Raw genomic sequence first — 20516 nt, 5'->3', positions numbered from 1 at the left:
GGGCTTGGATGATACGTAACGAAGAAAAGCAGACAATATAGTAAAACTCTTAATTAAATGTTTGAAAATAAATAAATATATGTTTTCCGACTTTATGGTTGGACTACTTTAGATTAATATTTCAGCTCGATTCACCCTAACCCATAAACACCGGAATATAAAATTTCTTAATATTTTATCATTTTTTAATTATTCTTTTATTTAGTTTTTGCATTTTATAAAAATATTTGTTTGTTTAATTCCCTAAATATTTAACTATTAATTATTCTTTTAAAATAAAATATTTGTATTAGATATAACATAGTTTAGTCTATAGGAATCAACCAAATTCATATGATATTTAATGAAGAAATTTGTGACCGATTGCAACAGGTTCGTGACTGTAATAGAAACAAACGACAAGCTCTATAATTTTGATGGTCGAGTTGGGTATGTGTGCTTACCAATCTTGTCCCGAGTGCTGAAAGATGTTCTCTCGCATTGAGGTTACAGAGCTAGGGTTCATTGTTCAAATGATAAAATAGACTCGTGTATTTATGCCTAAATAGTTAATGAATTTCTCTATTATGGGGTCTAGCTTGTCTTAGCATTGAATGCAAATTTTAAAAGAGGCTTCACGAAGGGTCCTATTTGTATCATATTAATAATTGACTCGAACATAATTTTATGGTTCAAGACGAAAATAATTAAAAAAAAATGCTATGATTGTGGCAAGATTCCAACTTTTTACATTCATAGTTTTATTTATTATAGATAAGACGATGAAAAAAAATTTACCCAGACGATGATAATTTATGGCCTATTAAGAAATTTACCCAGAAAATTTGTATCATATTAATAATTGACTCGAACATAATTTTACTGGATCGGTCGTTCAAGACTTTTAGTCTCTACTCAGACGATGAAAAAAATAAGATCACTTCTTATGGACTTGCAGAAAATAATTCCGATCTACTTTATGGCCTATTTGGTTGTATAAGGCGCTCTGGTGAGATCTTTACAAACATAAGAAATAATGTAATCGATTTGATAATGATCGAGTGACATTATTTCTTCGGCTCAAACCATACTAAGATTACCTATATGCATTTAGGCCCAGACAGAATGATATTTTCTAACTTCACCATTTCATCTCTCTGGCTCCAAGAACTTGGCCATTAAAAACATTGAACGTTCTACAATGGCTGCGGGCGTGCTTGGACAATATAAATGTCATCCCCGACGACGCAGCCTTCGACGTCCTGTGGGCAGGCAAACTTGCATTCCAAGAAATACCCAACAGAGCAAAGACGTCGACCTAGCTGCTTACGAAATTTCGGGTCGATAGACAATGGCTTTTTGCTGTAATCTACAGTAAAACGTGCCATTTGACCATCAGCAAGAACTCTTAGTTCATCACTGAAGTTTGCAAAGGCCAGTGTTTGTACTAAACCATCAAACTTCCCGGACGAAAGTCGCCACGGCGTGCCACGGGCGCCAGACGCTAGAATTTCGCCAAGTCCACAGGCAATTTCAGCCTCAACATACTTGCCATTTTGGTTGGTTGGGCTGTATGTGTGCAGAACAAATGATAATTCAGGAGAAAGCAGTTCTTGTACCAGTACTGCCATTAAAGCATCCTTCTGAGGTACTCCAGCAGCTCGTCTGCTTAGAACTGCTCTTCGAGTGTACAACGACGCCCATACTTCGCTTACAGCGTTTCTAAAAACAGTTGGATCTCTCAAACTTACATTTGGAATTGACTCGTAAAGTCCAGCAGCTGACATGCCAGCCAAATCCTCGAGATTCGCACTCGAACGGACGATTAAGCGTGCATCTTCAGGAAATATTGTCCCTAAACTATCAATTATGTCTTGTGTCAATTGCAGAGAAGACACCAAGTCATGGAGTTGTTTGCAAAGTTCATCTAGTTCCACTCCTACTTTTGCTGTTTCGATTTGTTCCAAAATAGATATGAACTTTTCCATGGAATTAGTTTGAGTGAGTGCTAATTCCATAGAACCAAATGGAATCACTGCACCTGCAGGAACTCGAAACGCAGCTGGAATTTGTAGACTTGTAAAACCTGCCAACCAACGTCTGGTTATGTGTAAAATAATAAAGTGCTGGAATTGAAATAATAATAAGTTTGGAATGAAATTTAGCCCAGCGCGTCGAAAATGACAATTAACGGAATAGAAATCCATTCGCTTCATCTTTGGGGGAGCAAATAAGGAAAACCTTTGATGTCTCGAGAGTCTTTAAGCTCTAAGACTACGGGTGTAAAAGCCCAAGCCCAAGCCCATTGCTAGCCGATATTGTCCTCTTTGGGTTTCCTTTTTGGACTTCCCCCTCTTTGGGTTTCCTTTTTGGGCTTCCCTTCAAAGTTCTAAAATTCGTCTACTAGGGAGAGATTTTCATACCCTTATAAGGAACGCTTCGTTCTCCTCTTCAACCGATGTGGGATCTCACAATCCACCCCCTTGGAAGCGCAAGTGTCTGGTTTTGTACCATTTGTAACAGCCCAAGCCCACAGCTAGCAGATATTGTCCTCTTTGGACTTTCCCTTTCAGGCTTTCCCTCGAGGTTTTAAAACAGGTCTACTAGGGAGAGGTTTCCACACCTTAATAAGAAATGCTTTGTTCTTCTCTCCAACCAACGTGGGATCTCACAATCCACCCCCTTGGGGGCCTTGTGTCCTCGTTGGCACACCGCCTAGTGCCTGGCTCTAATACCATTTGTAATAGCTCAAGCCTTCTGCCAGTAGATATTGTCCTTTTTGGGCTTTCCCTTCCAAACTTCCCCTCAAAGTTTTAAAACGTGTCTGCTAGGGAAAGGTTAAGGAACGTTTCGTTCCCTCCTTCGACTGTTGTAGGATCTTACAATGGGACAGGCGCGGATTTTTCTAAGAAATTCATATACTTTCATGATGTAATTAACAGAAAATTTCCTTATGCATGGCTGCCTATGTTAGGACTTCATACCGGTTCATTAGAGGTGGAATATTACAACTCAAACCTAGTTTCTTCAAAGACAAATTTAAGGGAAAAAAATTAGATCCAAAATTTACCTTTATCAGAGATGGCAGCCAAAGAAGCCAAACGACCACAAATGGCAGCTTTTGCTCCTGCAATTCGAGCATCTGCATCAGCAAGCTGTACCACTCCAGAAGAAATTCCCTAGACAAAGTTCAACCATCACTAATTTAGAGAAAAATCGATATACTGAGAGAAGAAAAAAAAAAAGGAAGACGTGTCCAATGTCCAAACGTCATTGAGGAACGATTTGACTGCATTATACGTCACCAGTGTCGGGTAAGGAGCTCCAGAGGCAGGTAATAAGGGGTCTTGCATACTGGACTTTTCAAAACTAAACACATACTCGTCTGGAGCAGTTCTGGCAGGAAAGTTATCAGTGCTTGTATCTGATGGAGGATATATATGAACAGAAGTTGCCGATGCTTCCATCCTACACATCTCAACAAAAAACATAACACTTCGTTAAGCATCACCCTACAATCACCCATGAACAAGAACATGAACCAAAAACCATACAACCTCACAAAATTCCCGCGAAGTTTCTGCAGAACAGAAATTCTTTCGTCGTCCTCACATGTAACAAATACAACTTTTTCCTACAAAGCCGACACGCATTGTTCGTTGATACTGTACAACAGCGTTTGAAAAAGGCACTATTTTAGAGAGGCTGCCCTTACTTGTCGAGCCCTTACACCAAGATGAGATAAATGAGGTAGTTCCTGTAGTAGCACAACTCCTGTTATGTTGCTCCCAGCAGCTGTTATCTGCAAATCATCAACTTTAACAACATTTTATTTTATTTTCCTTCATGGAGGAGCATTCTAATACCATCAATATCATTAGAAAGAGGAGCAAAACGATAACGACGCCATAAATAGGGTGAGCGAAAGGGATATAAGCTTTGAACCTCTTCATCGCCATCGGCTTTGTTAACCATAAGAATAACAGGCCCTTCTATGGATGTTGGAAGAGACCCTGGGACAATCCTCTCAACCTGAAGAAATACTCGCAATTACATAATATTTGGGTTGCAGGCAAAGTTATGTGCAATTTCCAGCATAGACGTGTTTTAATGTGTTAAAATGATAGATAGATTGCAATGTTTGTGACGAGCCTCGCTCAACTTCTTTACGAACTTCATTTCACTTCAAATACTTAATTCTTGTGAAACAAATAAACACATGAGCACCTGAACAAATGTTCCTTCAACAGATCCTGGCACAAGAACATCCCAACCCTGCAATCCAAGTGCGGTTCTGATTGCTTTCAAAAGAATCGTGCATAGCTTCGATACCTGAAAAATTACGCTAGAGTTTCCCGACAGACTTCAGCATCAACTCATGGTCAACGAACGGTAATAAAGAGGAATAGAATAAAATTACCCAAACCGTTATACCTAGCACGAATTTCAGCTTCAGTATATGTTCTCACGCTGTTTTCAGGGATCCCAAACGCTTTTCCAAGCATCTGAAATGAACGCCAATTACAGATTCTACGTTACGTCATGCACAAGACAAGAAGAACCATATAATCCTCTACAGCAGTCTAAGACCAAGGTTGTACTTAAACGGATGATATTCCACAGAAACAATAGCTATTTATAAATTTACTTTTGCCCGCAAAACCACACAGAAATAGATTGGTTGAGTTCATGGTTCAGCACATTACCATCTCATCAAGTAGTTCTTGTCGTGTTTATGATAAACAGATGTATTTGTACCTTAACTTTCTCAGGGAATATTTGAAGAAGCGCTTCAGAATATTCCTCAGTCAGCCTCCTTGTTCTATCAAGAGTAGCCTTAAGCCTCAATCCCCAGATAGTTGGGCCATCTTCACTTCCTTGATAAGAAAAATAACAAATTCATAAGGTGGTTAGCTGATCATATAAATCAAGTCAGTCATAGAAATGCAATTGATTTAGAGCTACTAAGCATGAACACCTTAATATGGGTAAAGAGTCCTACATAATATAAATAGGACACCCATATTTGTTAGAAGTGTGTTAGAACTTGGTTAAGCACAACAAATACATATCCAACATTTATTGAACAAATAAAATTTGTGCCAGAAATTAGTTGGATATGCATTGCTGTGATATCTCATATCGGTTGGGGTGAGAACGAAACACCATTTATAAGTGTGTTTACCTTTCCCTAGTAGACGTGTTTTAAAAACCTTGAGGGTAAGCCCGAAAGTGAAAGCCCAAAGAGGACAATATCTGCTAGCGATGGGCTTGGGCCGTTACAAATGGTATCAGAGCCAGACACCGAATGATGTGCCAGCGAGGAGGCTGTTTCCCGAAGAGGGGGTTGACACGAGGCGGAGTGCCAGCAAGGATGCTGGGCCCCGAAGGGGGTGGATTTGGTGGAGGTCCCACATCGATTAGAGAAAGGAATGAGTGCCAATGAGAACGCTGGGCCCTGAATGGGAGTGGATTGTGATATCCCACATTGGTTGGGGAGGAGAACAAAACACCCTTTATAAGCGTGTGGAAACCTCTCCCTAGCATATGCGTTTTGAAAACCTTGAAGGTAAGCCCAAAAGGGAAAACTAAAAAAGGACAATATCTGCTAGTGGTGGACTTGGGCCATTACAGTTGCACATTTATTAAGCACAGTAAAGACGTCAGACACGTGTAGATATATGATCAACCGTTGTTGGAACACTTAAACTAAAGTGTTCAAAACTTCTTTTTGTACTTATTTGTCGAATATATATTTTTTATAAGAGACAATTTCATTGATGATTGAAATTTACAAAGGGGGTGTTTACAAAAGACCTTCCTAATTTGCAAAGAGTGAGGTATAATTATACCGAAGTATTTCTTTTTCCCAATAACAAATAAATAAATAAAGAAACAATAAGTCCATTTCTGATCTTGTTAATTTTAAGCAGAAAGAAGAAACCCATTCTTTTTTTATGCTATGCTAAAGACAACAATTACCTTCCCTTTCAGCGAGACCTCTCTCCTTCCAAGCACGAATCTCATTTACGATAGCCACGCACTCTTCTGGCTTCCAACCAGATAAGCCCAGCTGATGAGTACCAAAAATAATGGCATCCAGTGGTTCATTCCAATAGCTTACATTCTTTGACTTCACATTTTCTACCAGCATATCACCACCCCTTGTTGCCTCCATCACATTTATAAATCTAATAACATCAGTGATAATTTTAGACCATCGGAATAACTCAACTTTAAGCTTTTAGTAAATCAAAATGTTTCCCTAAAATGCTTTCACAACTTTCAAGAAATTAGGATGGCCTAAACAGGGATAAAGATCCAAAAGATACCTATGCTTAAAAACAACAAAAAGTTTTCACTTGTAGGACTCTACTGCCTCTTCCAACTACGGTCAACCTTATCTCCGAGTCCGGTCGAGTGAGTAAAAGTTATGTAGTATAAACAGGCTCGCCACTTCACATATTTCCTAGGGAACTCTATAACATAAATGCTTTACAAGCAATTCAATTCACCATGTACTGTAGGCCTCTACAAAAGACAAGAAAAAAGGCTCTAGGAAGCCTGAAAAATATGTACCTGCTAAGAAGAACAAACAAATAGTCCTCAAGCCCGATCTCACAAAGACGCCACTGCACTTGCACAAAAGGTGGAAAATAAGAGCTGTTTGAATCCTAACTTGATTGATTTTATAAATAAATACTTTCAATTGGCTTACTTTTTGCCGCATGGCTATTGCTGTATCAGAAGCATCATTTCTCAAGCCACTTTCAAGACCTCTTATGAGTATTTCTCTCAAAGCATTCAATGATTGAATGGTTTTGAAAACCAGGGCAGTGCCTTGGTTTTGGAAAGAACTGCCCAACTCATCTGCAGCATCCAAGTTCTGGAAATAAAATACCATACGAGCAAGGCCTATTAAGCAATCTGAACCTTTTCATCAATATCCTTGAATTACAAGAAACAATGTCAATAGAAAAGTATGGAAAAGATACAATTTTTCTGAGTTTTCAAACCCAACATTTTGATCCCTAAGGTTAGGGAAATTGGTTTTTTTTGGTCCCTGCCATCAACTTCCCATTACTAATAGAAAGTTGATTGGATGTTCTTTTAGTATATTTTCTTAAGTTGACATGACTTTTCTTTATTAAAATTAATCTTTTAATTTTTTAAAACTCAAATAAAAATAAATATTTTGATACCATTTTTTTTAAATTTCCTTCTTTCTCTTCTCTCTCTCCCCTACCCATCCTTCTCTTTCCTTCCTCATCCTCTCCACTTCAACCAACCTTGTCGATGTCGCCCATCATCGCCACCTCCCTTTGATCCAAAACGAGGGATCTCTCCTTCATTTCAGATCAAAGAGTGGTGACAATGATTGGTGACAGCGACGACGAGGTTGGTGGCCTTCCCTTCGATCCAAAACGAGGGATCTCTCCCTCATTTCAGACCAAAGAGTGGTGGCAACGACAGGTGACAGCAACAATGAGGTTGGTGGCTGTGGGGGAGGATGAGAAAGGAAATAGAAAGGAAGAGAGAAAATACAAAGAAGAAAAGTTTTAATTTAAAATTGTCACGTTGGCTTAAGAATTTAAAAAAAAAAAATCTAATCACCTTTCTATTAGCTACAATAATGTAAAACTAAAAGCAAGGACCACAACCGTTTTTCTAAGCCTCATGGATTAAAATGTCGAGTATGAAAACTCAGGGACTCAAATGCAACCAAACTTGAACCGCAAGAACCAAATTGCAAATTGCCGAAACGAAAGCTCATATGCATATGAGAAGATAATGTTCCAACTGATAGTATCTTAAACAAGAGTTAATAATTGCATCTAATATCAACAAATTTAACGTGAATTAAATGTTTAGGTTTCCTATTAAAAAACAAATTTAACAAGACAACATATCACCTTTTTGCACTCCAAGAAGTAGGCAAGAGCCGACAAGCCATGTCCATCAACAGACTCCTTGATTGATTCAAGTTGTTCTGCAAGGCTGAAAATAGCACGAAATTCTCATTTGCAGAAAGAGTATTGGTATTGGATTTGCACTATAAATTGACTCAGCATAGACATGTTACAGGATTTCAACGAACTTGTTTAAAGAAGTGAAAAGACATCTTAGCCCCAAGATGAAAAAACTTTTACATTGAACTTGTGATATCTCACATTGGTTGGGGAGGAGAACGAAATACCCTTTATAAGGGTGTGGAAACCTTTCCCTAGTAGACACGTTTTAAAGCCTGAGGGGAAGCCCAAAAGGGAAAGCCCAAAGAAGACAATATTTGCTAGTGGTGTGCTTTGGGCTGTTACAAATGATATCAAAGCCAGGTACCGAACGATGTGCCAGCGAGGAGGCTGTTCCCCGAAGGGGGGTAGGCGAGGCGGTGTGCCAGTAAGGACGCTGGGCCCCGAAGGGAATGGATTTGGTGGGGGTCCCACATCGATTGGAGAAAGGAACGAGTGCCAGCGAGGACACTGGGCCCTGAAGGGGGGTGGATTGTGATATCCCACATTAGTTGGGGAGGAGAACGAAACACCCTTTTTAAGAGTGTGGAAACGTTTCCCTAGCATACGCGTTTTAAAGCCTTGAGGGGAAGCTCGAAAGGGAAATCCCAAAGAGGACAATATCTGCTAGCGGTGTGCTTGGGCCGCTACAGAACTATTCTCAAGGATTGTAATAATTTCATATTAGTTATCAAGTTTTAATTTGACAAATTGAGCATTGAAGATGTAGCCTATCAGTCCAAAAACGGTGTACATGCATTTAATATCAATACAAGATCACAATAATGCATAAGAGAGAGATAGAGAAGGGGGGGGGGGGGGGAATNAATGTGAATTCTTATAAAGGCACAACAGTTCTTATTACTACTTAGGCTGTCAATGTGAAAGTCCGCCTTGATGATAAAAGATATGATCTCAAAGATTTGGCATGGATCACTCTTGAGCTTTTCTGTAATAAAAATAATCATGCTTCATTTTATTGTTACTGAACATAACTTCCTAATACATTGCTGTCCTCTATTACATCCATGACATAAGGAGAAGATATGGAAGATATGCAAGCCACAATAAGTGGGAAAGTTTTTCAAAAATAATTTATATAATGGCCCAAGCCCACCGCTAGCAGATATTGTCCTCTTTGGACTTTCCATTTGGGCTTCCCCTTAAGGTTTTTAAAATGCATTTGCTAGGGAGAGGTTTCCACACTCTTATAAAGAATGCATTGTTATCCTCCCCAACCGATGTGGAATCTCAGAATCCACCCCCTTTCGGGGCCCGTCATCCTCTCTAACACTCGTTCCCTTCTCCAATCGATGTGGGACTACCCCCCAATCCACACCCCTTCGGGGCCCAGCGTCCTTGCTGACACACTGCCTCGTGTTCACCCCCCTTCGGGGCTCAGCCTCCTTGCTGGCACATCGCCCGAATGTCTAGCTTTGATACCATTTGTAACGGCCCAAGCCCACCACTAACAGATATTGTCCTCTTTGGGCTTTCCTCTTTGGCTTCCTCTCAAGGTTTTTAAAACACGTCTTCTAGGGAGAGGTTTCGACACCCTTATAAAGAATGCTCCGTTCTCCTCCTCAACCAACGTGGGATCTCACAGTTTAATTGTTAAAGCTTGAGTTATACTCAAAGAGGGAGATCTCCAAGTTCCTTGAATTTATTTAGATATTTTACTATATTTTCTTCAAGTATTTAATACTATTTTCATTTAAATTTTCCAACTCCTATCAAATTGGTGTGGTTGCATCGATTTTAGCCATAGATGACAGAAATATAAGCAGCTTGAATGCATGTAGTGAAAAGAAATATGCCAACTAGTACATTTCATATATATATTACAGTACATGCAGCACATCAAACATAAATATCTAAGAAAAACGCGATGAAGAAAGGCAAGTAATGGGATTCCTTATCTGACCTCCCAGCATTGAAGAAATCTTTCAATTCTTGGTAGAATATTTTGAACTGCTCTATAAAGACTTCACTATATTCTCCAGGGTTTTTGGTTATCCTTGTAAGCATTGCTTCTGTGGCAAGTAAGTCCTCTGGGCCAGCATTGCGATGAAGCTTGTTTTGTATTGTATGTTTGATTTCTTCCTGAAAAATGAAACTTCAGTAAAAAAACATATAAATTGTACTCTCCAATGATCCAATAGGAATCACTAGCGAAAGAAAAATCTATCTTACTCTGACATTGAGAGGTCTTCAAAGCATTACCTTGAGATCATGAGGGATATCGTTCTGATGAGCAATATCTCGTATACGTGTTAAAGGAACAGATGCAGTAAATTCTGATTTAATAGACGGCAAACATGGATGAATTTTTCGGACTACGAGAGATGCCTGAATGTGAAAAGAAAAGAAAACAAGTTTTAGCTGAAAAAAGAGATCAAAACAAAGAAGCTAGTAGTAGAAGTAGACCACCTGGGGAGAAATATCTTTCTTGGACAACGATCGTTCTAGTTCGCGAAATATAATCCTAGAAGTTTCAGCATGCCTATCTGGCCAGTGATGACCCCCATCTTCAAGACAAGGGATTTGACCTGTATTTATCCACTAAACAAGAACGATCTTGAGAATATAGGAGTACGGAATAAGAAAAATGATTACTAAAACAAGATATTGAAGAGAACCTTAAGGTAGATAGCAGAATATATCAATGACTCCAGGCACTCCTCAGCGTGCACATTTTCGACTAATAATTCACGCACAACTTCAAGCTGCACAAGTAAAAGTTGGAGAATATATCAGGAGGATAGGTTTTGATAATTTTGTCAAAATGAAGTACATAGTGAATTCTGATCCATGCTAAAATTTGAAAGCCAAAAGGACATCATATGACTTTCTTTTCTCTTCATTAGGGTTGGACTACTAACTAAAAGTTCGTTAATAAGATCCTTTGTTTTATTCTCGTAAAAAAAAGTGGTCTTTTCTTCATTGGGTATACTGAATTAGCTAGTCTGTCAGCGGCTTAAACGAACCTTTTCTCTTCTTTTTTCTTTTGAAAGAGACACTTATCTATAAATCGATTGAAATTACTAGAAGCCATCCTAATTAGTGTTAATCACAAAGGGAAGTATAGCTATCAAATGCATTAAATAGTCTTATCTCATTTTCAATCACATAACAAGGCTCACTCTTCTTAAGCACAGATATGTAGCTTAGCCACTCAAAGGTGGGTGACCCTAAGACTCGGTTTGAGCTCTTGCTCATCCTCATCTCCATCACACTACTCTCCCTACTAGTTAAACCTAATAATCTAGTCACCACTCAAATGACACGTCCCAAAAGTTAAACTAATGACTTACAAGATCAAATGACTTATAAAAGCATTAAAAATGTACCCAAGGCTGACAAGTTGTTCATAAGGATGTTGTACTTGGCTTTGCTCCTACAAAGGACCAGCAACTAATGTATTTACAGAGCCTAAAGGGTAAGCACTCTAACAAGTAAGAATCTCATTCTTTGTAATTGATTAAACACACGTAAACAGACACATATCCAACACTACATTAGAAGCCAGGTTGGTTTCAAAGAAATAAAACAAGATAGACTAAAGAAAGGCATAAAGATCATCAGACATACACATCTATCAGCCGAACTCAAAATAAAAAGAAGAAAAAAAGACGGGTCTGTTAAAATACCTTTCTCCACCAATTCCTGGCATTTTTCTCTCCTTCTACCAACTGTAGAGCTAACCCCTCAAGACCAGAAGTGTCCCAAATCCCCTCAGATTCCCGGTTGGGGTGTACCAGATTCCCTTTCCACTGCCCAACAAAAGGACTGGCCTCATCTTCTACCAAAGGCCCATTGCCAGCTTCAACATCCCTGTCCTTTTCATCTCCCTCGTCGATCCCCTTCACATTAAAAGGGAACATTTCATCTCCTTTGTTGACCTCTTTTGCATCCAGTGGCAACGTTTCATTTCCTTCTTCGATCCCCTTTGAATCAAAAGACAAAGTTTCTTCTCCTTCATTAATATCCTTTGCATCCGAAGGCAAGGTTGTATCTCCTTCAGCGATTTCCATTGTATCTGAAGGCAAGGTTGTATCTCCTTCAGCAATCTCCTTTGCATCCGAAGGCGATGTTTCATTTCCTTCAGTGAAATCCTTTGCATCCAAAGGAGACGTTCCATCCCCATTAATCTCTTCTGCTTTCAGGGGCAACATTTCATCTCCTTCACTAACCTTCACTACATCCAAAGGCAACATTTTATCTCCTTCACTAATCTCCTCTACATCCAAAGGCAACCCTTTATCTCCTTCGCTAACCTCCTCGACACCCAAAGGCAACATTTTATCTCCTCCACTAACCTCCTCGACACCCAAAGCCAACATTTTATCTCCTTCACTAACCTCCTCGACACCCAAAGCCAACATTTTATCTCCTTCGCTAACCTCCTGTACATCCAAAGCCAACATTTGATCTCCTTCACTAACCTCCTCTACATCCAAAGCCAACATTTTATCTCCTTCGCAAACCTCCTGTACATCCAAAGCCAACATTTTATCTCCTTCACTAACCTCCTCTACATCCAAAGCCAACATCTTATCTCCTTCACTAACCTCCTCTACATTCAAAGCCAACATCTTATCTCCTCCACTAACCTCCTCTACATCCAAAGGCAACATTTCATCTTCTTCACTAACCTCCTCTACATCCAAAGCCAACATTTTATCTCCTTCACTAACCTCCTCTACGTCCAAAGGCAATATTTCATCTTCTTCACTAACCTCTTCAACATCCAAAGCCAACATTTCAACAGCCTCACCAGTTTGATTCCATTGATAAACTGAGCTAAATTTCCCTATCTTAGGCAGATGGAGAACCCGGTTATCTCCAGATTCCCACAACACACTCCCATCCTTTCCCACAATGACGAACTTGAACTCGACTTGCTCATCCCCTCTAAGCTCTAAATCGCAAACCCACCCATCCTCACTCCAATTCAGAAGAACACAATTCTTCCAAGAGCCCAATTCTTCAGATGACCCTAGAATTGCTACAGACTCCCCAAATTCAACTTGGTGAGCCAACCTCACCTTCAGAAGAACCTTCCCGCCACTTCCCAGTTCCCCAGTCATCTTTTGCTCTACATCTTCCCTGTTAAAAACCAACACCATTTCGTGATCATCGCATTAATCGGGTGAAGCAATAAAAGAACACCTCAAAAGATAGCCCACTTAACCTGATAGTTCCTTGAGAAGCAGAGAAAGCCCCACTGACGACCTGTCTATTATAATTACAAAAAGAAGAAAGACACCCAGGTTCGGAAAAAATAGTCAAATGAAAAGGGTTTTTACGGCACTGCAGCTGGTGATGGTGGTGGCAATTCAAAGTACGTGGGAGTGGGAACCTATTACACAAATGAATATGCGAAGAAGTTATAGAACAATGCGGAGCGCGAATAGAACCCATTATTCCTCCAAGGAGCGAAGTGCCACTGGTATCACTGCAGGCATTCCCAACTCAACATAGTTAATTGCTTCAAGCGAGAAAGAACAGAAACAGAGATAGAGAAAGTGAGTTAACTCGAGATTGTACTTCCGAGTTCGCAATGGATGGAAGATATTTTCTAATTATGAGGCAATCAATCAATCAATCTCCAGATTGAATGTGGCAATGAATCGCACCTTAGCCACTGAATTTAACAAGAATCACGAAACTGATGATAATTATACAAATATTTTCATATAAAAGACAAGGCAATAAGCATACAGAAGACAGAGCTAGAAGCCAAAGGCGAAAAGACGCTTCCCAAAATCCCAATCCGTCCACTCTTTGTCTGAGGCGACGCATGTGCTTAGACGTTGTTTTTCCTTACTGGAGCGGATGATGAAAGAGCTATGAACCGCAAAATCAATCCGCAGCCTTCCAGAAATTTTTGACACGATATACTGATTTAGAAAAGGGGAAAAAAACGACTTTTTGACCTCTTTTTTTTTTTATTTTTTTTTTTAATCTTTTGTTTATTTGGTAGTCGACAACACTGCATCACACAGAAGAAGAATCGAGCTACATCTGAACTAAACTTGGAGATGAAAGTCTTCTTTTGTTTCTCGACAATAAAGTAAGACTAAGCTTATGAGCTTATTATCGTAGGTCGGAACAAGTTGATAGCATCCCCTTTTTTCCGTCTCCATGTCTCTCCCGTGTGGCAGCATGGAGGCGAAAAAAAGGAAAGAGAGTAATGGGATTTCTCTCTCTTTTGGCATAGCGGGCCCAAGCGGGAGGCCTGCACGATGGGCTGTTTAGGAACTAATTGAGAAAATCGGAGGAAATTGAGCGGGAGGAAGGAGGAGATCTGAGACCTAAAACTTCTCGAACATTGTAAGTATCCATTTCGGATTTCTTACGTAAACATACTTGTATGGTTGACTTGGATAAACATGAATGAGCTAGTAAAATAAGTTGATATTTGACTATTCTATCGTGTTTTATTGAGACTTTGTTAAGATAATTGACTTGCTTAGTATATGAGTAAGGATCGTTCTTCGACCCTAGAAGTTTAATTGGGTAGATAGAGCTACATTTTCCCGAGTTCAGTAGTAAGTTGTGATAGGTTCTTAGATGAGTGTTGGACGGTGAGATTTAGTTTCCCTAATTGATGATAATAAATAATATACTTACGAGTACAACAAGTCGGGTAAGAAGATTTGAACCTCTAATCCTAAGAAAATAAGTAAATATACCTATTACTCACGAAAAGAGTTCACTTTCGTCTTCTTCTACGATAGATAAAGAATGGTGCCGATATTGAAGCAGCTTATCGATGGTCGTTCGCTTACTTCTCTAAAGTCAACGATCCCACTTTTTTTTGTTATGATAAACGAGTAATGGACGGACTTTAAAATAAACCATTACGAAATTAAAAGGATTCCTCTATTTACCGAGTATCCTAATTTTCTTTGCATTTTTAACATTTAAAAAAGAAAAAAACAAAATTTTTTACCATTCTTCAAATATTTTAGTTATTTATTTCCAAATAAAATATAATCTTTTCGGAATCTAACATTTAAAATATTTTATTTTTTATTGGTATATCTCATTTTATTTCTAAATTACTCGTTTTCAGTATCAATTTGTTTTCAGTATCAATTTGAACAAAATTTAACTAGTTAATCTCGAGCTACAATATTGAAATATTATAAAGCTGAAAACCTCATAAATCATTTATTAAAAATAATTAACGGTGTTAATTTAAACTTGACCCAGACAATTAAGACATATTTTCGACCACCGTGGCCTCAGATGTTATTGAACTAAACAATAAAAAAATTAATAATGAGAATCGAAAAGCATAACACTAACAGATATTTTAAGATATGATAAAATCGAAACGAAATAAACCCGAAACTTTTCAGATATTACGATTGATACTAAATCTATAATGATTCGATGTTAAGGAAGTTTGTCGAGCAATCGAATTAAAAAGGAAAGCAGAAATAATTGGACGGATATGTTTAGAATGTTCATTTTAGGACCTAAATATTTTGCCTTGTATGGCTTTATTCACTTCCTCCCTTTGAACAACAAATAAAATAAAAATAACCCTTTTCATTCCTTCTTGTTGCAGTCTTTTCTAGCAGATTCTCTTCTTCCGTACTAGAAAAGAGATCCCTCTTCGACGTTCGTTATCATAGGATCGCTATAGTTATCGTTGCTTGACGTCTGTCTTCCTATACCGTATTACTAAACTCGTTTGAAGGAGGCGTCTCTCTCTCGAAGTTGTGATTTTGTTCAAGAGTTGTCTTGTGCTCGTAAGTACGTATGTTACGATTCCGTTGAGAACAGATGAACAATGAAGATCATAGTTCCAAAATGCACTAATCCAATCTCTTCTGTTGCACTAATCTCCTTCATTTTATGCTCTTTATTTGTCTTCTTTGATTACTCTGCCTTGTATGAATCAAGAACAAAGGAAGCCACCTTCTTAACCAATGACTTCCCTAATTCCTCATTCATTTCTTCATCACCCAACCCCTGCATTGATAAAAAACCAACAGAAGAAGCCATTAAAGCTCTGATTCCGAGCTCCTCAATTGACCAAAAACCAATAGAAACTCATAACAGCTCCTCTTCCATTTCACGTCCAGCCAGAAGATCAAGAAAAAGAGCTGTTCATGGCAGAGGAAGAACCAGAAAAGCCAAAGCAGAGGACTCATCATGCCAAGGGAAATTCATTTACATTCATAATCTTCCCAAGAAATTCAATGAAGATTTGGTACAGAACTGCAAATTACCTCATATGAAATGGTCTGAAGTTTGCAAATTTGTGTGGCATAACATGGGATTAGGCCCAGAAGTTCAGAACAATTCCCTGCAAGATTTGACTAACAGAGGCTGGTTTTACACCAGCCAATTCTCCTTGGAAGTCATTTTTCATCACAGAATGAAGCAATATAAGTGCTTAACAAAGGATTCCTCTAAAGCAGCAGCAATTTTTGTGCCATTCTATGCAGGCCTTGATGTTGGACCTTATCTATGGGGATTCAATATCTCTGTAAGGGACAAAGGGCCAATTGAATTGGCTAAATGGCTATCACAAAGACCAGAGTGGAAAGCCATGTGGGGCAGAGACCATTTCTTGATTGGAGGAAGAATCGCTTGGGATTATAGAAGACACGACGAAAATGACTCGGATTGGGGCTCAAAACTCATGTTTTTACCAGAACTCAACAACACGACGATGCTGACAATAGAAACAGCGTATTGGAACAATGATATAGCAATCCCATATCCCACTGATTTCCACCCTTCAAGGGACTCCCAAATCATAGACTGGCAGAGGAAGGTTACAACACAGAAAAGACCATTCCTTTTCTCCTTTGTCGGAGGAACAAGGCCAAAACAAGAAACCTCCATTAGAGGGGAGCTCATAAACCAGTGCAAAGCTTCAAAGAACTGCTTCTTTTTAGCCTGTATCTCTGGAGAGAATAAATGTAGTGACCCTGCTACAGTAATGAACACGTTTATGAGCTCTGTTTTCTGCTTGCAGCCACCAGGGGATTCCTTTACAAGAAGATCAATGTTTGATGCCATTTTAGCAGGGTGTATACCTGTTTTATTTCACCCAGGGACTGCTTATGGACAGTACAATTGGTACTTTCCAAAGGATCACCAGAGATACTCTGTTTTCATTCCTTCAAACAAGATCAAAGCAAAAGAGGTGAATGTTAGTGAGGTTTTGGAGAGAATTTCAAGCAAGAAAATCTTGGAGATGAGAGAAGAGGTGGTTAAAATGATTCCTAGGGTGATTTATGCAGACCCCAGATCGAGATTAGAGCATTTTGAGGATGGTTTTGATGTTGCAGTTAAAAGGATTCTTGAGAGAGTGAAGAGGGTAAGGAAGGTGATTGAGGAAGGTAAAGATCCTAGCGTTGGCTTTTCTGATATCAACTTGAAAAAGTTTGAAATGGTTGGGTTTACATGAAACAGACATGGCAATTATGATATCAGTTCCTGATGTTTTGATATTATGATGCCTTTGGTTCAACTTTTCTGGTGTTCTATTGCTTGTTTGTGAGAGATTCTTGGTGGTATCTTTCTCAATTTGTCTTTGATTCTTGTATGAACTTAATCTAAAAGTATTTTAACCGTTCTTCGATGAATATGTGGGTTCGACTTGCATCCCTACTAGGTCACACCATTTTCTGATTGATTCCCAAGAATGTACCAAACTTTCTACTAATCCCAAGCTAAAACTCAATTGTCATAAACATTTCTCATGTTCGAGTACAGTACACACAAGACCATCGTCCCAGTGACAGTTGACAAATCATGGCGTTTTGGTCAACTTTCAGCTGAATAAAAGATGGTGGTAAACATTCTTTTTATTGAAAAACGATAACAGAACACACAGACAGCAGACTCTGAAAACACAATGACAAGCCCATACCATGCCAAGCAGCTTAGATAGAGGCTTTCCATGAAGAGAAGGGTGGTGTCTCAGAGTCCTTCCATGTCGCCAGGGAGCTTGAATATCGATCGCCTTTGACTGCATCAGCTGAAGCAAGGCCTTCGAGCTCGGCCAGTTCTTCAGGTGTGAGTTTAACGGATAAAGCTCCAATGTTCTGGTTGAGATTTTCAATCTTAGTTGTTCCGGGAATTGGACACACATCGTTCCCTTGGTGGTGAACCCAGGCCAGAGCCAGCTGCGATGAGGTGCACCCTTTTCTTTCTGCTATTGCGCTAACCTTCTCAAATACAGTTCTATTGTGCTCGAGATTTTCGCCTTGGAACCGTGGCAAATGCTATACAGCAAAAAGAAACAATAATAATGACAATTGAAACAGAATCTCAGTAACTTGAGCTTGGAAGTTAACCAGAAGAGCATGTTCCTGACATTTAAGCTTCAGCGTTTGATGTAAGGTGAAAAGGGAACCAACAAAATAGAGAGACTTTAGAAATCAATATCTACCGAGAATTCAAGTGACAAACCATTAAAACTTGATGTAATAGTTTGATCATCTTTAAAATTATATGATCTTAACTTATATTGCATAAACGATCCTAAAATTCGTTCAAATAAAATGAAAGTCAATTTACTATTTAGATGCAAACCTTCCGGAAATCATTATTTCGGAGACCTTCAACAAGCTTGGGCCCAGATGAGAAGAAACCTCGTCCAAGAGGGCTGTATGCCACAATTCCAATGCCAAGTTCCCTTTGACAATTGAAAGAATAATATTGAGGTCAACAATCAATCGAACAAAGGTGGATACTGGAATTAATAAATCCTCACCTGCAAGTAGGAATGATCTCTTCTTCAACATCTCTTGACCACAAAGACCACTCAAGCTGCACAGCTGTTATTGGATGAACAGCATGTGCCCTTCTGATTGTGGAAGCTGAAGCCTCAGATAAACCTATGTATTTCAGTTTACCTTCTTCCACCAATTTCTTAAGTTCTCCAATCTTTCCATAGACAAAAGGGGGAAAACGTCATCATGAGAAGTTGAAAGACTGAAAAACTTTCTCAACTTGTAAAAATTGTTACACATTCAAACATAAATTGTACACAAATTTATGCTCATCAGTGCAATTAACAGCTCACTTAATGTAACAGCTCAAGCCCACAGCTAGCCGATATTATCCTCTTTGGGCTTTCCCCTCCGAGGTTCCTCTCAAGATTTTAAAATGTGTTTGCTAGGGAGAGGTTTCCACATCCTTGTGAGGAATGCTTCGTTCCCCTCTCCAACCGATGTGGGATCTCACACTTAAATTGTTTAAAACTTAACTAACCAGAACTAACTAGAACAGCTTAGTTAGAGTACATCCCCTCAAATGAATAACCAGATGATGACGTGAGTTAGGACATTGATATAAGAAATTCAGTTCCACATTGCGCTGTTCGGTGTATCAGCTGCTTGATGTGCAGTAGAGATGAATGTGAAAAGAACATCCTTCCTCACAGTTTGCTCGTAAATAAATGAAAATCGATTTGGACGTGTTATCAAGAAGCAATGTCCGGATATTGTAATGATTCAAGAAATTAAGTTGAAAACGTTGGAAAGGAAAACCCTAAGATCTCTTTGCAGTTGTGGGTTGACATTGGTTGGGAAGAAAGAGAAGGCCTTCGAAAGATCAAAGGTTTTATCCATTATCAATTAATATTACCTCTGGAGATGGGAAGGAGTGTTTGATCTCCTTCAAATTCGAGATAGAAATTTAGGGCAAATGTGGGGTTTCATTTCCAAATCAAGATATAGAAGTCAAAGTACTTTCACCTAACATTAGGTCCCAGTCCCCTACTGAAAAATATGCCAAAACGCAGTATATAATAGAAAGCGAGCAAAATCAATTCAAATCCAGAGGAACTAGTTATACTCCACTCACACCAACACGATTCATCATACAAATCCAAACAACATAGCAGCAACAGAGTAGAAGGAAGAAGCAACAAACCGTGACTTCAATCGGAACCCTCGTGTCAATCCGATGCTGGTAATAGAGATCGATGCAATCGACATCGAGGCGCTTCAAACTGGCCTCGCAAGCGGCTCTTACATAGGCCGGATCTCCGCGTATCTCCCTCTTGCCATCAGCAAAACTAATACCGAATTTGGTGGCCAATTCAACCTTATCTCTGACGCCGCCCTTAAGAGCCTTTCCAACGAGGATTTCGTTGGTGAATGGGCCATAGACGTCGGAAGTATCGAGGTGAGTGATGCCGCGTTCGACGGCATGGTGGATTAAAGCAATCATGTCGGAATCAGGCTTGGGGGGGCCGTAGAAGGCGGACATGCCCATGCAGCCGAGGCCCTGTGCGGACACTTCGAGGCCTTGAGATCCGAGCTTGATTCTAGGAACTTGAGAAGCCATTTTTGTGCGGATGAATGAGGTCGCCGGAGGGAAGAGAAGTGGTCGGAGGTGAGGGAGCAGAGCATAAATGGCTGAGTTTGAGCCACACTTATAGCAGTGGGGGTTGGTGGTCGATACTTCGATGGTGCAGTCGCGTTTTGCCTTTTCCTGCCGGCCATCAAATTTAAAATATCAAAGCCGACCCAAATAAGAAGCTTC

General features: G+C 39.3%; 3 protein-coding genes across 8 annotated transcripts; 1 reads left to right on the top strand and 2 right to left on the bottom strand.

The window, feature by feature from the left end:
- Positions 1–841: 841 nt before the first annotated feature.
- LOC111789616 (phosphoglucan, water dikinase, chloroplastic-like) lies at positions 842–13897 on the bottom strand. 6 transcript variants are annotated; one of them, XM_023670245.1, is made up of 20 exons: positions 13527–13897; positions 13183–13446; positions 11639–13097; positions 10628–10714; positions 10419–10550; positions 10212–10337; positions 9913–10091; positions 7893–7977; positions 6698–6865; positions 6559–6611; positions 5962–6170; positions 4738–4856; positions 4414–4484; positions 4207–4324; positions 3925–4011; positions 3695–3781; positions 3537–3613; positions 3249–3447; positions 3050–3158; positions 842–2065 (listed from the first exon to the last, which is right to left on the bottom strand). In XM_023670245.1, exons 2-20 carry the CDS (start codon positions 13410–13412, stop codon positions 1176–1178), a joined length of 4485 nt encoding a protein of 1494 aa, XP_023526013.1. In that variant the 5' UTR covers positions 13413–13446; positions 13527–13897; the 3' UTR covers positions 842–1175. The 6 variants fall into 6 exon arrangements, with proteins under 6 accessions (XP_023526013.1, XP_023526014.1, XP_023526012.1 ...); XM_023670246.1 differs by having other exon boundaries at positions 13539–13897; XM_023670244.1 differs by having other exon boundaries at positions 13183–13635; positions 13713–13897.
- Positions 13898–15431: 1534 nt separating this feature from the next.
- On the top strand, positions 15432–17598 carry LOC111789620 (probable xyloglucan galactosyltransferase GT12). Its single transcript, XM_023670252.1, has one exon. It carries the CDS (start codon positions 15796–15798, stop codon positions 17425–17427), a length of 1632 nt encoding a protein of 543 aa, XP_023526020.1. The 5' UTR covers positions 15432–15795; the 3' UTR covers positions 17428–17598.
- Positions 17599–17682: 84 nt separating this feature from the next.
- On the bottom strand, positions 17683–20479 carry LOC111789624 (probable aldo-keto reductase 2). The gene is made up of 4 exons (XM_023670257.1): positions 19902–20479; positions 18739–18911; positions 18558–18660; positions 17683–18247 (listed from the first exon to the last, which is right to left on the bottom strand). Exons 1-4 carry the CDS (start codon positions 20316–20318, stop codon positions 17906–17908), a joined length of 1035 nt encoding a protein of 344 aa, XP_023526025.1. The 5' UTR covers positions 20319–20479; the 3' UTR covers positions 17683–17905.
- Between the last annotated feature and the right edge of the window lie 37 nt (positions 20480–20516).

Source organism: Cucurbita pepo, chromosome LG03, assembly GCF_002806865.2.
Source record: "Cucurbita pepo subsp. pepo cultivar mu-cu-16 chromosome LG03, ASM280686v2, whole genome shotgun sequence".
NCBI classification, from domain to species: domain Eukaryota; kingdom Viridiplantae; phylum Streptophyta; class Magnoliopsida; order Cucurbitales; family Cucurbitaceae; genus Cucurbita; species Cucurbita pepo.
Note: the sequence above shows the minus strand (reverse complement) of the source record. Positions and strands in the feature narration are given on the sequence as shown.